The sequence below is a fragment of the Canis aureus genome, chromosome 24 (genome assembly GCF_053574225.1).
Source record: "Canis aureus isolate CA01 chromosome 24, VMU_Caureus_v.1.0, whole genome shotgun sequence".
In the NCBI taxonomy this organism is placed as follows: domain Eukaryota; kingdom Metazoa; phylum Chordata; class Mammalia; order Carnivora; family Canidae; genus Canis; species Canis aureus.
The window spans coordinates 13,396,831-13,411,238 of NC_135634.1; the positions used below are offsets into that span (position 1 = coordinate 13,396,831).

The 14,408-nt window shown below is 37.5% G+C and overlaps 1 protein-coding gene across 3 annotated transcripts in view; it reads left to right on the top strand.

Moving 5' to 3' along the window:
- Positions 1–14,408, top strand: part of USP12 (ubiquitin specific peptidase 12) — an 88,111-nt gene that overhangs the window by 38,445 nt on the left and 35,258 nt on the right. For 2 of the 3 annotated variants that reach the window (XM_077868299.1, XM_077868300.1), the window contains exon 2: positions 9,286–9,366. In XM_077868299.1, coding sequence (XP_077724425.1) covers positions 9,286–9,366 — 81 coding nt within the window. Of the gene's footprint in view, positions 1–6,334; positions 6,354–9,285; positions 9,367–14,408 lie in introns of those variants that run through there. The other variant, XM_077868301.1, reaches the window with a different exon arrangement.

Here is a 14,408-nt window from a genome sequence, read left to right on the forward strand (position 1 = left end):
GTTGTTGTAGTAATAGAGTAACTTAGAAAGTACTTTTGATTTCGCTTCAACTTAATAATACCTTGTATCTATATAGTGATTTTCTTCACAGGAATGGGAGAGACTCTATAGTATATAGTAGAAGGAGCTTAAGACAATGACACATTTCTTGTTATTTGTTCACCAGAGTAGGTGAATCTCTGCAGAGATGCTGCAAAAACCAAATCTGAAGCTTTTTTTGTTTGTAGGTAAGGTGCTAGTAAGGGAGTTCCAAAATAGTTATGTTTTAAATGTGTAACTGTCCATGAGAGTGTTTTATAAATTTCTTAGTAAATTTTTTGGTATTGATATGGGTGGGATTTGTCAAATTCCGTGGACTCACTCAAATTAAGTATGTCATCATGCTACGTTTGGTTATATTTCAGAATTTTCTTTTTGATGTTATTGTTAAACTAAATGTGAAGGCTTGGCAGAGTAATTCTTTCTAAGCCTAGTATCAACACTATTACTTTTTGACAGAGTTGAATTAATGAGAGTTTTCAGTAACTCATTGTCTCGTGAACATTTACAGATTAAAAACGTGGGAGTTTTTTGTTGTTGTTGGCACCAAGTTAGTGTTCTTACTTTCTCGTTCCTTGACTGATTAAAAGATTTGAAAGTGAATCTGAATCTTTTATTCTCTGCATGTAAATATTCTCTACAAATAACACATTTGGCTGTGAATTATATAACTAAACTTTTCACTGAAGGTATTAGATTAAATCATACAAAGATCATACCTTTTAACATGTCTAACAGGAACATTGAGGTTCTAACAGGTATGTAAACTGGAGGTTAAAATTATATGTCTAATGTTTTTGGTTTGGTCATTTATCATTGAATTGTAATAATGATTGAGATATGTAACTTGGTTAGTTTCTGTTTCTTACATGATATGTTTGTGTATGTAATACTGTTAGATGAAAAGGATTAATTAAGTGTAGTTCTGAGTAAATTTAAATTTGCAATTATTTGGCCAGTGATTAATCGTAGAATTGAATTTTCCCTAATTGCTTACATGGGGAATTTTACGTGTGTAACATTTTACATATGTGCTTCTATGGTAGTAGCTGAAGAAGAAAGTAAGCTACTTTAATTTCTTCTGAAAAGAATTATGTTCTCGAAAACTTTGAAAACTTGCCAGAAGCCTTCCCTATTGGGTTGAAGATTTTTGCGGTGGTATGGAGGATGGAGGGGAGATGGGATGTACATATGAACATGTACACATACACCATTGGAAAATAAGTTTATATGGTTTCTCTATCTCCGTGGAACTTACACAAATGGCTATCAGAAGCCCTGTGATGGTAACAGAGGCCAGGGCCTTTCAGGAATGTGATTGATTTCCAGAGGTTGATAATTGGTTATATAGTAGTTCAGAGATAGGAAGGCGTTTTGAGTTCTCCATTCATGTTGGAGACCGTACCTCCTTCTTTATATTATTTGTACCATATGCTGTCTTACCAAGGGTGGCTTTGCTTTGTGCTGATCTCGGATTCTCAGACAGCACTTGCAGCCCTTTGTAATATGCTTTGATGGTGCTGTGCTACTATTAAGTCTGGTTCAACCATAAGAATCCTTTGTACTTTATGTGGAGCACATTTTAACTTTGATGGCCGAATTAAAACCAGAGGTTACTTAGCAGTCCTAGACCAAGATTCTTAGAATGACTGTATATCAGTGCGGAACCTCCAAATACTTTCTTAGTTACTTTGACAATTTCAGTCTTTTGGGGGTGTTGATCTGAAGGTGGGAGTAAGAAGGGGTAAAAGAACTATTTGTTTAGTGCCTACTCTGCCAGACATTGTTCTAAATCTTCTATACAGTTTTTAGAAACAGGCCATAAGGATATTACCTGCCTTATTTTGCAGATTTGGAAATTGGAGCATGAAGGGGTGAAATATTTTGTTCTAAGTTCACACTTTGATTGTGACTCTATGTTGTTGCTATCTTAGAATTACAGTGTTTTAAATTTGGGATAGACCAGATAAGTCTGGTCTCTCTTACAGTGCTGATGAGAAAAGCAAGGTGGAGTGATTTTGGAAGATGACACTGTGGTTAACTCCTATTAGAACCAGAACAGGAACACAGGCTTCCTAATTACAGTCCATTACTCTGTCCACTGTGTAGCCCACAGTTGGAGTGGTTAAGGGCTCTCATTTTACCAGCATGTAAAGCTATAATGAAATAGCTCTGAAGAAAAATTCAAGACTGCTTTTTTAGTTGCATCTGTTTATGAAGGCTTTCCCAAATTCCTCAGCTCTCATAGTTGTTCCTGTCCTAATATCCTATAGTATGTGCAATATACTAGCATAGTTTGACATTTACTTTCTCCTCTGTAACTTTCAATTTATTTATAATAGTTTTCTACGTGTATGTCATCATGAAAAACCAATTTTTACTTCCCAATTGGATTATGACTTTGCAATTTTGTCTTACCCCTTTAAATCTTTGGTAGCATTGTATATATCAAAACATTTTTGATTTAAACTTACAATGAAAATAGATTTTGCAGTTAGACCTAATACACACATACTTAATTATTGGAACGAAAGTTTTGCAAACTGTTGTTTACTTGTAAGGAGACATACCATGATCTTTTCTGTTTTACTTAAAAAGCAAATGGTTAAATCCACCACATTAATCTCACTATCCACTAAGTGGGTATTACAATTTGGCAATCATGTTCTATAACTTTTTGTGCAGGGTTAGGTAGAAGGTAGGTATTCAGAATGTTGGTGAATTTCACCTTTTATAAAGGACTACTGCTTTGAGATGATTTTTATGATGCCTGTAGGAATGATTTTTTATACACATTTTTGTTGTCTCTGATGCAGTTTCAGGGCCATGCTGTCTGCCAGGAGAGCAGGTGTGGGCTTCCAGCCTTCCTGTTCTTCATTCTCTTGTTTAAGATTCATGCTTCTTGTATTTTCTGTACTTTGAATTCATCCTTTCACTGCTCAGATACCCTTCGTCTCTCTTGTGTTCATATCCTCACATGGGCTCTTCCTGTTCCTCCAGAACTTTCTTAGTTTCCCAAGGTCACTTGATTGTCTCCTTTTCGGGAAGCCTTTCCTGCCTGTTTTGGCAGTTCTCCTTTGGGTACTGACCTGGTGTGACCCTTCAGTGTTACACTTGGAATGGTAAACACTGGATTGTAGATATGATTTGAAATATGAGAGTGGGGAAAAATGTATTTTATCATATTTGTTTTAAACAAGTCTGGGAACTAATAGTTCACTACAGTTGTCTAGTATAAAAAGACATTCTTGATAAGTATATTTTCTAGGTAGTAGATATTCATCCTTTTACAATTTACCATGTTTTATTCTTGCTCAAATGTATTGCGTTGTCTGTCTTCCTCATAAAGGCAGAATGGAGGGCTGTCAGGCATGGCTTCCATGATTGACCATATAAAATGATTTAATCAGAAGCAGCCTTCCCCTGGGTTATTTTCTTTTTTTCCTGTTTGCAGATGGTATCTTCAAAATGATAGATCAAAGGCATCCTTATAGTTTCAGCTTACTCTTCTTTCACTTGGATGGTTATTTTTTTGTCATGAAAAAGAAAGTTGCTGTACTTTCTAAGAATTCATAGTAGGTAGGTTTAAGGAGGCACTTCATGGCTTGCAAATTCTTGGATTGGATGAGTGTTTCTGAGGATGTGATAATATGTCCTTTTATTCAGAATTTAATGTTTGACCTTTAATAGATTATCCACCTGTTTTTCCTTAATGTCTTAATGAGATCACAAGAACCAATAGATTCACACATTACTAGACATGTGGGGATGGGAAGTACTATAGATTTTGAGGTCTTACATCCGAGATAACCGAGGTCCAGAGAGAGATGCATTTTGCCTCAAGTTGTTACACCTAGTTAGTGGCAAGGCCAGGACCAGACTTACGTCTGTAGCTTTGCTAGGTCAGTGCCATAATAGTGTACCGTGGTCTCACTACAGCAGCTCCACAACTGACTCATTCTTCCATGAAATATTTTCCGTAAAACATTTCCTATTTTTAATAAAATGTCAGTTTGAATTACTAGCATTATATTGACTAAAAAATACTACCTAGGGGTGCCTGGGTGGCTCAGTCAGTTAAGCGTCCAACTCTTGATCTGAGCTCAGGTCTTGATCTCAGGGTTGTATATACTTATTAAGTATTACCCACTATGAATCTTGTTTCTTAGGCACAGCCATTGAGTTTTTTCTTTTTTCTGACTCAATTAATTTATCTTACTAAGACTCTTTCTTTTTGAGAGGTAGTGCAGCGATTTCCTGTATAGCCCTGCCCCTATGTGTGCATAAATAGCTTCCCTTATTATCAGCATCCCCCACCAGACTGGTATATTTGTCGTAACCGATGAACTACCTTGAAACATCATGATCACCTAAAGTCCATAGTTTGTGTTATTGTTTACTGTCGGTATACATTCTGAACAATCATTTTAGTATTTTAGAGAATATTGTCACTGCCCTAAAAATCCTCTGTGCTTTGCTCTTTCATCCCTACTTCTTCCCAGCTTCTAATTTTTGTTACTGCCTTCCATAGTTATCATTGAGTTTTTAGTTTCAATTATTATAATGTTTATATTTAGAAGTTTGATTTGGTTCTTTTTAAAAATCTGCTTAGGCTTTAGAGTCTTCTCTTTGTTCTTATGATCAAGCAATTGTTGTTTCTTGGCACATTTGTTTTTTGTTGTTGTTGTTAAAAGATTTTATTTATTTATTCATGAGAGACGCAGAGAGAGAGAGGCAAAGACACAGGCAGAGGGAGAAGCAGGCTCCATGTAGGGAGCCCGATGTGGGACTCGATCCCGGGACTCCAGGATCACACCCTGGGCCGAAGGCAGGTGCTAAACCGCTGAGCCATCCAGGGATTCCAGCACATTTGTTTTATATTGTGTCTTAAATAATTCTGATATTTAATATCTTGAGAGTCCAATTCTACTGTCGTCTTCTGCTGGCTTTTATTCATAGTGCTTTATTTTCCTATTGTTTTGTGTGTGTGTGTATATGAGTTTTGATTGTGAACTCAAATCTGTTGGAGTTTTATTTGTGGGAATTTTTGGTGGGGTGGATTAATTTCAACTTCCAGAGCTAGTTTGTAATTCTGCTAGTTGTGGGGTAAAGAGGGCACCATCAACTCAGGGTCTCTTTGAATTACATTATCTGCTTGGGCGGTTTTGTTTAGGATGATACAGCTTGCATGGATTTGGGTTATAGTTTTTCATGAGGGTCAACTTGGGGTTATGAATTTTTGGAAGCTATCCTCCATCCTCAGTGCCAAGGACATGTCAGGCATGTTTCCTTGCTGCCTCCTCTGTGGTACAGGATTATTTCTTGCTCACCCTGACATGAAGATCCAGGTCTTTTTTCAAGCTAGCTCAGGTCTTCTGTTGGCCTTCCTTTCGTCTTGTTTTCGTTCCCTGCACTCCATTTCATTCAGCTGCCAGAAAAGAGTGTAAAGGTCACTCATGTTGACAAATACCCTCAGTGTGAAATGAAACCTCTTTGGCATTGCCATATCTCCCAGTGTGCTCCCATCATTTTGGTTTTTGTTTTCTGCAGATTCCTCATTTTCTCACTAGCTCCATCAATTACTATTTTTTTAATATTAAAATTCATCCATCTTGTTTTCATCAAGAGAGTCATGAATACCTAATTGCTTCTTTAAGATGAATTCTCTAGTAATAGATACTGAGTCTAAATAATCTTTTGTGTAAGTTATAAAAATAGAGACAGAACAATTAAAAAAGAGTGTCTTCTTCCTTCTCCCTGTGTCACATACTCCTACAACACAGTTGAATTCTGATACCTATCAAAGCTTTGGAGCAGAAATTCTTACCTGAGCATGCCACCATTTCTTTCCTTTATCCTGGTAAAAAAATCACTGATTTAATAACCCCTGTTAATTGTAGTAGGATCATATTTCTCAAGTGTAGAGATGGAGAATTGTTCAGAGCCATTACTATCGGATATTGGGGTCAATTTAAATTTGAAGAGTGCTTGGTTGTCCCTTATTTGACATGATAGAGTTTGTCAGCCTTCAACCAAATCTTCAAGGGATGACATTGAGAACTCTTGTAAAGATACTAAAAATTATACAGCCAACTTTTGGCTTGATGGCTGTTTTTCCCCAGCTATATCTAACTCTAGCGTTGAAAACCAGTCATCAGAAACTGAATTCCGTAGTTGCTCTTTGCCTTTGTAGTTAGCATTCAGCCAGAAGTAGAGATGCACTTCGATTGTTTCTGCTGAAAATCTTGAATTCATGCCATAGGAAATATCCTCCTGCACATTCACAGAGTCTGCTATACAGCATCATTATCATGGTAAGGTATATGTTACTATGCTGTACTTTAATTTAGAATGGTCCTAAAGTAAATTCCATTCTCTCTTTGTACTTTCTGTTTGGAGCTGCTATCCTTACTCCATCTATTGCTATAATCTCTCCCTGTTGAATTGTGTTTTGGGCATTAATTGTTTGATTTGGACTTCCATGGAGTTTTGTGTTATATAGTAAATGTCCTCAGAAATATTGGTGAAAGTGATTGGTAATGTTAAAATGTTGAATTAGAAGAGACTTCAAAAATTACCGAGTCTTAATTTTCTAAACATATGTAACTGTGAAAACCTTAATTTAGGCAAAGGATTACTTGAAAACCCAACACATAAACTTGGAGCTTGGGTTTTTGAAAATCAGTGAGGAGATTGACCCTTTTATTTTGCAAATGAAGCTTCTTAAATCAGAAGGGTTAAATGAATAGGGTTTGTGGCAGTTTCCATTTTATCACACTTCAGAGTGAAGTCTTCCCACACCTCTGATTGGATTGTGGTTTCGCTTTATTGTTAGCCTTTTGGGGAGTACAGTGACTTGACTGTACTGGGCCGCTTGGTGGAATTGCCCAGAGTGAGGAGATCAGTTTTTTTGGTGATGGCTATCTCATTTCTCCTTCAGACTTTTGAGAAGGGAACCAACATTCATGGGACACCTGTTTAGCTTATGTAACAGGCAGTGCCAGATGCTTTTACAGAGGTTTAAATTCCATTCATTCCATTCATTTGTACCTATCCTATGGAGTATTTGGTGATATTTTCCTTTTACAGTTAGGAAACTGAGGTGCAGAGAAGCTAATAATTTGATCCATAGTCAAATTACCTTGAGGATGCAGGGCAGCTAGAGGATCTAAACAGTGCATGAAAGTATATGATGTATAGGGGGCTAATTGGGTCCTCTGGGATGGACAGAATACATGGTCTGTGGTATGTTTGGTATTATACTAGAGAGAGAATATTCACATGTTACTCTGTTCATCCTAAAAGCCAGAAATACTTTCCTGAGTTATGTGTATTGGAATCTTACTGTTCCACATAAATAGATGTAATAAGGTTGTATTTTCTTTCTCTTCCTCCTCCCCCATTCCCTCCCTCATCCTCTTCCCTGTTGTGGGGAAGGGGTAATACTTATTTGAATAAACTAATATCTGTTTGAATCCTTATAGTAGGTGGTAAACATTGGAGTTCATTGATACCTTTCAATGTATGGGAGAAAATTTTGTGACATGATAACTTGAGGTGGCAGGGATGGGAAGTGGGGCTTGCCATGTTCCCACCAAGACAGATTTCTCCAGTAGATCTTGAAGTCACTATAATAATTGAATTTGATGTTGGTATAAAACGGCGGAAGGCCAAATTAGGTATAAATATTAGCAGTTATATCAAGGTTTTGTAAAAAACCTAAAATAAGTCTGAAATTAAAAATAAAGGCAGTATCATGTTTATATACACATGCTGGATGGCTGGAGGACATTAGAGGAAATATCTTGTTTTGGTAGAATTGGGCCACCAATCCACCAGGTCCCTTTAATCAGTACTTATAATCAGGAAATTGAGGATATGTTGTCTAACAAAGGTTGGGCTTCCCAAGTCCAGGAGTGGAGCTCAGTCAGGAAACAACAGGAGTGGGCTGAGCACGGAGGTGGTGTGAACCTCATGTCGGTGACTTGGAGAGGCATAGTGTGCGTGTTGTCTTGTGTATAACTCTGCAGAGTGGTTTTGAGGTATGTTGTGAGTAATACCATATCAGTTTTATGTATCTGGTGATATGTTTTCTTGGGAATTTTCAAGTAAACACATCTAGAATTCTCATGTTTTCAGAGTTGTGTCATTTTCCTTTCTAGCTGTGTTTAGAGACCATTTAGTGTCATGTGCCAGTGCATGGGGGCACCCCACCCTCACGCCTGCCCCCAGCCTTCACTTTATTTTCAAACCTCAGTGCAGAGAGTTGAGTCAATTGTATTCCCGAGACCAGGACACACGATTTGTTTTCTGGGCAAGGCCCTTCTTTCGTTCGGCTTCATTTTAGTTTTTTCCTTTTTTGTCCTTCACTCGCAGTTTCATGTCCCAGGCCTCTTTCAGCATGCACTCAAGTACGCTTAATGTACATTCTTCAGCCCATTTGCCGTGTGCTTTTTTTTTAACATATGTGGTTAATCTCATTTTTTTCTTTTTTTTTTAACATGTTTTTGAGAAGTAGTCATGCTTTTGTATGTAAATCTAATTTCATTATGCTGACTCTGCATAGTATGTTGTTGTGTATAAAACACAGACTCTAGATGGTTGTCAGCCATGCAGTCGTCAGTGCTACCTCACACAACATTCTTGGCACGTTGGGTTCCATATGGGGATTTTTCAGGCATATACCTCCAGAGAATTGTTTAGTCACTGAATATCTACATTCTTGGTTTCAGCTCTCCTGTTACAGTACATGATGCAGCAGCAGTTTTAATCCATTACCTAGGAAAAAAGTAACACATTATAGATATAATTTCTCCATCCATGCTTTGGTTTCCTGAGGAAATTCTTGTGAACTAGTTTTTAGTCATATTATTAAAATCCTTTGTTCTTGGGCAGCCCAAGTGGCCCAGTGGTTTAGCGCCGCCTTCAGCCCCGGGGTGTGATCCTGGAGACCTGGATCGGGATCGAGTCCCATGTCAGGCTCCCTGCATGGAGCCTGCTTCTCCCTCTGCCTGTGTGTCTGTCTGTCTGTCTCTCTCTCTCTCTCATGAATAAATAAAATCTTAAAAAAAAAATCCTTTGTTCTTCACTGTCATCCTTTTTTTTTTTCTTTCAGTAACGTTAGGGAGTTAGAGGAAACATAGTTTTTTAAAGGATGTCTCTATAATGCCTATGTAACTGAAAATTTTATGGAAACACTACAAATACTAAAATTTGTTTTTTTTTATTTTTTATTTTATTTTATAGGGCGCCAATGCCTCGGCATTAGAGAAAGAGATTGGTCCAGAACAGTTTCCAGTCAATGAGCACTATTTTGGATTAGTCAATGTAAGTATCAATTGGTATTTAGCCTTCACCAGTATCACTGGAAAGAGTTTTTAAGAGTATTGTGTATTTGTATCAGTAGACTTAATGTCAAGAAACTTGTTTTGAAATTCTCTTTTCAATGGAAGGGAAACAAAGTTGCCTGAGGTCTTAAGAGCTTTAGAACAGTTTCTGACCTGACAGCCTGATTTTTCCTATTTTGTGTTAGAATTTTTCATAGCCAAAATTTTGTATGGCTTGTACCAAATGATCTCCTAAATCTTTGAGAATTCTGTAAATGTCTAAATGTAAGTGATCCGAATGTACAAGTATAATAAATAAACTTTTATAAATGCCTTTATGTGTCTGTATTTATCCACTTCTGGCATTGTTCAACTAGTATAGATATATGAGTGCAAAATTTAGGAAAAAGATACATCCCCAGTCCTTGTGGAGGTAGTTCTAGTAATTATACATCATTTAAACTTTGAAAGAACTTTCTTTAGAATTTTTAACTCTTTTCTGAATCATTGGTGCACACCATAGATCTATGTTGTACTGTGCTGTTAGGTAGATCCATGGTGAGGGTTTTAAACCACATATAGAGAGGTGATAATACAGGTGACTAAGTTCCATTGAACACACCAGTGTGTTACTTGCGACGTATGAGATTGTGACGTATGAGATGGATTTCTTGTGCGATTTGAGGAAAGTGGTTTAAGTGATATGGGTGTTTCCCCTTGCCCTGGAAGTCAGCTTGGGAGTATGAAGCTTGTAACAGAATCCACAGTGCCCCTCCTCAGAGGAGGCTGCATTCCTCTGCTGGCTATTTTTCCTGGAATCTACCCCTACATTCTAAATAAAGTGGCTATGCTGCTATTAAAAACAGTCTCCTAACTTCCTGTTATGGTAGGTAAGAAACTCTCTCCTACCACCATCCCTGCCCATTCTCCCGGTATGGAATTAACCATTGCTTTATTTTTCCATGTCCTTGGCAGCAGGCTTTAGTAATAGTTTCACCTCCTCCCCCACCACCCTCCAAAAGCAGTGGCGGGAGCATCTCCTCTGGGACTGTTACTTGGTGCCAGAAGTGGGGGAAGAGGGTAGGCTTCTTCAGTTTCAGTCTTGGGGTGGCTTGGTTCAGAGTTTTGTTGAGCCCTCTGTTCTCTGTTCCATGCCTTGATGCTGTCCTCAAGGGCTCTTGAATCACACTCTCCCTTGCAGGTGCAGCTTCTGGGAAACTAAACCTGCGGTTGAAAGAAAGGTTACATATCTAGGTGTCTAAATGACCCTTTTAAAGGCTTGACAGCCATACCTGTGTTTTTTAGGTGTACTCCTCTACCCCTACCCCCCATTTTTTTTGCCTTTTAATTTTTGCTTAATTTATTCTTTCACTATCATTGGTGTTTTGTGGGGAGAAGGGGAGTTAATTGAATATCTTTAATTTCCCTTGCTTAACACGATCTGACCTCTACCTCAGATATTTAAAATGTTTATACTTACGTACCCAGTTGTCTAGTGATCAGAAGCCTTGTGTAACTTCTGGCAGTGGCCAAACCCCAGCTGCTTCACTCTCATAAACTACTTCCCTGTGACTCCCACCCTTACTTTGGTTCATGCTCTAAAGCTAATGTGTGTCTTGAATTGTAGGAAGGGTGTGCTCGTTGATAGTGTCTCAGAAGAGTCCATTTTCTTCAGCACTGGAGTATTTTATATATTGAAGGTTGTTGTTTGACCTTCAGAACAACTAAAACAACATGCTAGAGAAAATCTTATTATAAAATGAGTTCTAAAAGTCTATTTTTTCCTGCTGTTACGTTATTTTTTTTCTCTGATATATCACTTTCAGGATACCAGTGCCAATTGTGTTAAAAAAAAAAAAAAAGATTTCTAAGAAGGTTTTATTTTTATTACTCCCCATGGATCAATCCAAATTAATAGGGTAGTATTTGTGCTTCTCCCTGAAGCTGACTGAGATTTAGTAAAACCCAAGAGAAGCGGGAGGGAGTGAAGTTAATAAGAGACCATTAGAGGAAGCTTTGTCTTTATCCCTTCCAGAGACTCATTTGGTAGGTAGAAATGTAGTTTCTGATCTCTGTGCCTAGTTATTATGATGAAGAATTGAGATCTCTAAGGTAGCCAGGGCTCCAGATATGATAGATTGATGAACAACTGAATTATATTGAGAAATTAATTGGTGGTCAGAGTGTACATGCAGCTGAGCATAGTATAGTGATTAACTTTTTCTGTGATTTAGACTTTCAGGCTACCTTGTAGCTGGTTTCTGTACTGTTAACCTTTTTCTATAGGTCTTATTTTTCAGCTCTTAAAATATCATCACTCTCTCTCTTTGTTTCCCTTCACCTTTCTTCCTTTTTAAAAAAATTTATGGAGTTATCACACTATTTATAGGAGTCTCTTAAAAAGTGAAGGGTGGAGCTTTGAGGGTACTAAGTACCCTCAATTCAGAGATGAACATTTTAACATTTTTTCCCCCTCTCTGTACCTGTCAGGTAATGATTATTGAAACAACACTGGAATGTAACTGCTTAAGAAGCTCTATGGTTTACCTTTTCCAGCATTGGATTTTGTTAAGTGAGGCACAGATGTATTTTCTTCTTATCAGTCTGTTCTTAGCTAAGTGTGCATTTCCAAAGTTCATTTTAATTGCTTTTAACAAAAAGCTTACACTTAGGAGAGTTCCTATTAGACCTGCCTGTCTGGACCCTTTTTGTGACTGGAATGTGGCATAGTCATTCACTATCACTTGCCTTTGGGAAATAATACATGTATTTGGGCAGTTAGAAAATCAGCCTTTTTTTTTTTTTTTTTTTTTTTTAAATGGACAGAAGAAGACCACAGTTTGATTAACAAGCAGAAAATTCAGCATAGAGGTTACTCTCAACATTGTTAATACAAGCTATTTTCCATTATTTTTAGTTGTAGCTATCTTTTTCTTAGAATATTTTCACAAATGATAGTTTTTATGGCCGTTCACTCTCAATGGTTCTCATGTCTGTCACTGTACTTTGAGTAATACAGAATGCAAGTTTTCTATTGGTTTAACTCTTGTGAATGCTTTAATATTTCTAATGTTATTGAAAAGCAAAGAGGAGAAATACTAGTGTGGTTTGGGGTTCAACAGCTGTCTCAAGTAGGTAAGGGAGCCTTTTGGAAGCTTTCTCTTGCAGCAGAATATCCTACTTAAATGTCAGCTCTTTATAGGGTCAGCTAAATTCTTTGAAAATGAATTGGTTTAATCTGATGAACCAGGTTGCCCTTTTCCCCTTATATCTTGTAACTAGTGAGTACTTATTTTAGTAAAGTTGAGAGAAAAGGAGTGATTTCAGTTAGTATCTCTTTCCTACCTTTTGTGCAGCCTGCATTTTTTTAATGGCCTTTCCCCTTTGTTTTATTATATGGTTCTGTATAGTTTTCTAATATAGTAGGTGCCAACAGATATGTGGCCTCAATAAATCTATTTTTGAGGCTACACTGTGGAATGTGCTTTTTCCTAAAATCTGTTATAAAATAACAGTTGTGTTTCTAGACCATCTTTCAAAAGGCTTTTAAACCTGAATTGCTAGTAGTCTCATTGGGTAGAATTCTGGATTCAGGGAATAGGAGCTATTATGAAGGAGAGAGAGACAAATAAAAACAAAACTTTCTCTCTATTTGTGGGTTATAAAGTTGATTATATGTCTCTTGGTTCTGTTTTCATTTGTGTTGATTCATTCTCATTTAGTTTCTCTCCACCTGATGGCCATAGGCTGCTTGAGGGTTGTATTATCAGCGATCCCAGAGAATGTTCATATTAGACCTTACAAAAGAAGTCTGTCCCAAGTACTCTGCTGAGGTTGGATCAAGTGCTCCGACCTTGTGGCAGGGTCTATAAAAGGTTCTGTGATTGACAAGCCTATAGAATTTATGTAGAGAACTCACTTTCTATAAGGAATGATGGGACTGTGGAGTATATGAAGTATATGGAAGGGCACTTTTAGATTAGGTCCACTTGGTTGTAGTGAGAATGGTGGGTAGGGGAATGTGGGGTATAGTGTTAAAAAACAGGGCCACTAAACATACTGTGGTAGGGGAAGAAGAGGGTCTTCCCTTAGAAGGGAATGTCCACAGGACAGGCATCATCATTATCAGCATAGCAGACAGTGGAGCGTTTAAACATTTTACAACATCTTTTGAAGGCAATACTGTTAACATAATGTTGGTAAACACTTGTAGTCTCCAAATGATGTATGTAGGATGAACAAATTAGAGTATGGGGAGAAATACAGAGTTGTTATTGTTTATTTTTAACTAAAAATGAGAGATAAGCCTTAGAAATTCTTTTTTAAAAAGATTTATTTACTCATTTTATAGAGAGAAAGCACGAGCAGTGGGTTGGGGGGACAGAGGGAGACGGAGGGAATCTCAAGCAGACTCCCTGCTGAGTGTACGGCCCTATCCATCCCCTGGGATCTCCATCCGGAGATTATGATCAGAGTCAAAATCAAGAGTCAGACGCTCAACCCACTGAGCCATCCAGATGCCCCAGCCTTCCTAATTCTTAATAAATGTGTGATACTGGTATCCATACTCTGTGTGAAGTGGTCTTATGGTACTTCAAGTTCTGTAGCACCAGAGAGTTGACAGTATAACCAGCTCTTACTCATTTATGCGGTTGCAAACTATTATCATTTCAATGTAGATTTATAAATTATATGATTTAATTTCAGTTCATCTAACTTTTCTAAATGGACAGATGACTTAAAAAGATGGTTTCAAAAATAATAATGCAGTGATAAAGTCCTGGGAACTGTTGTTAGTGCTTCATATGGATTATTTAATTCTTTACAAAATTTTAGAAGGTGGGCACTGTATTATAAACCCCATTTACAGATGAGGAAGCAGATGAATGAACAGAGTGGTTTAGTAATTTCTCAAGCCCGGATACGGAACCAGACTTGAACCTAGACAGTCGGTTTCAGAGCCTGTGCACTTAGTTTCTCTGGTACTCTAGTTGCTTCTCAGACTATCAATCCGAGTATTAAAAATCTATAACCCCAGTTTAC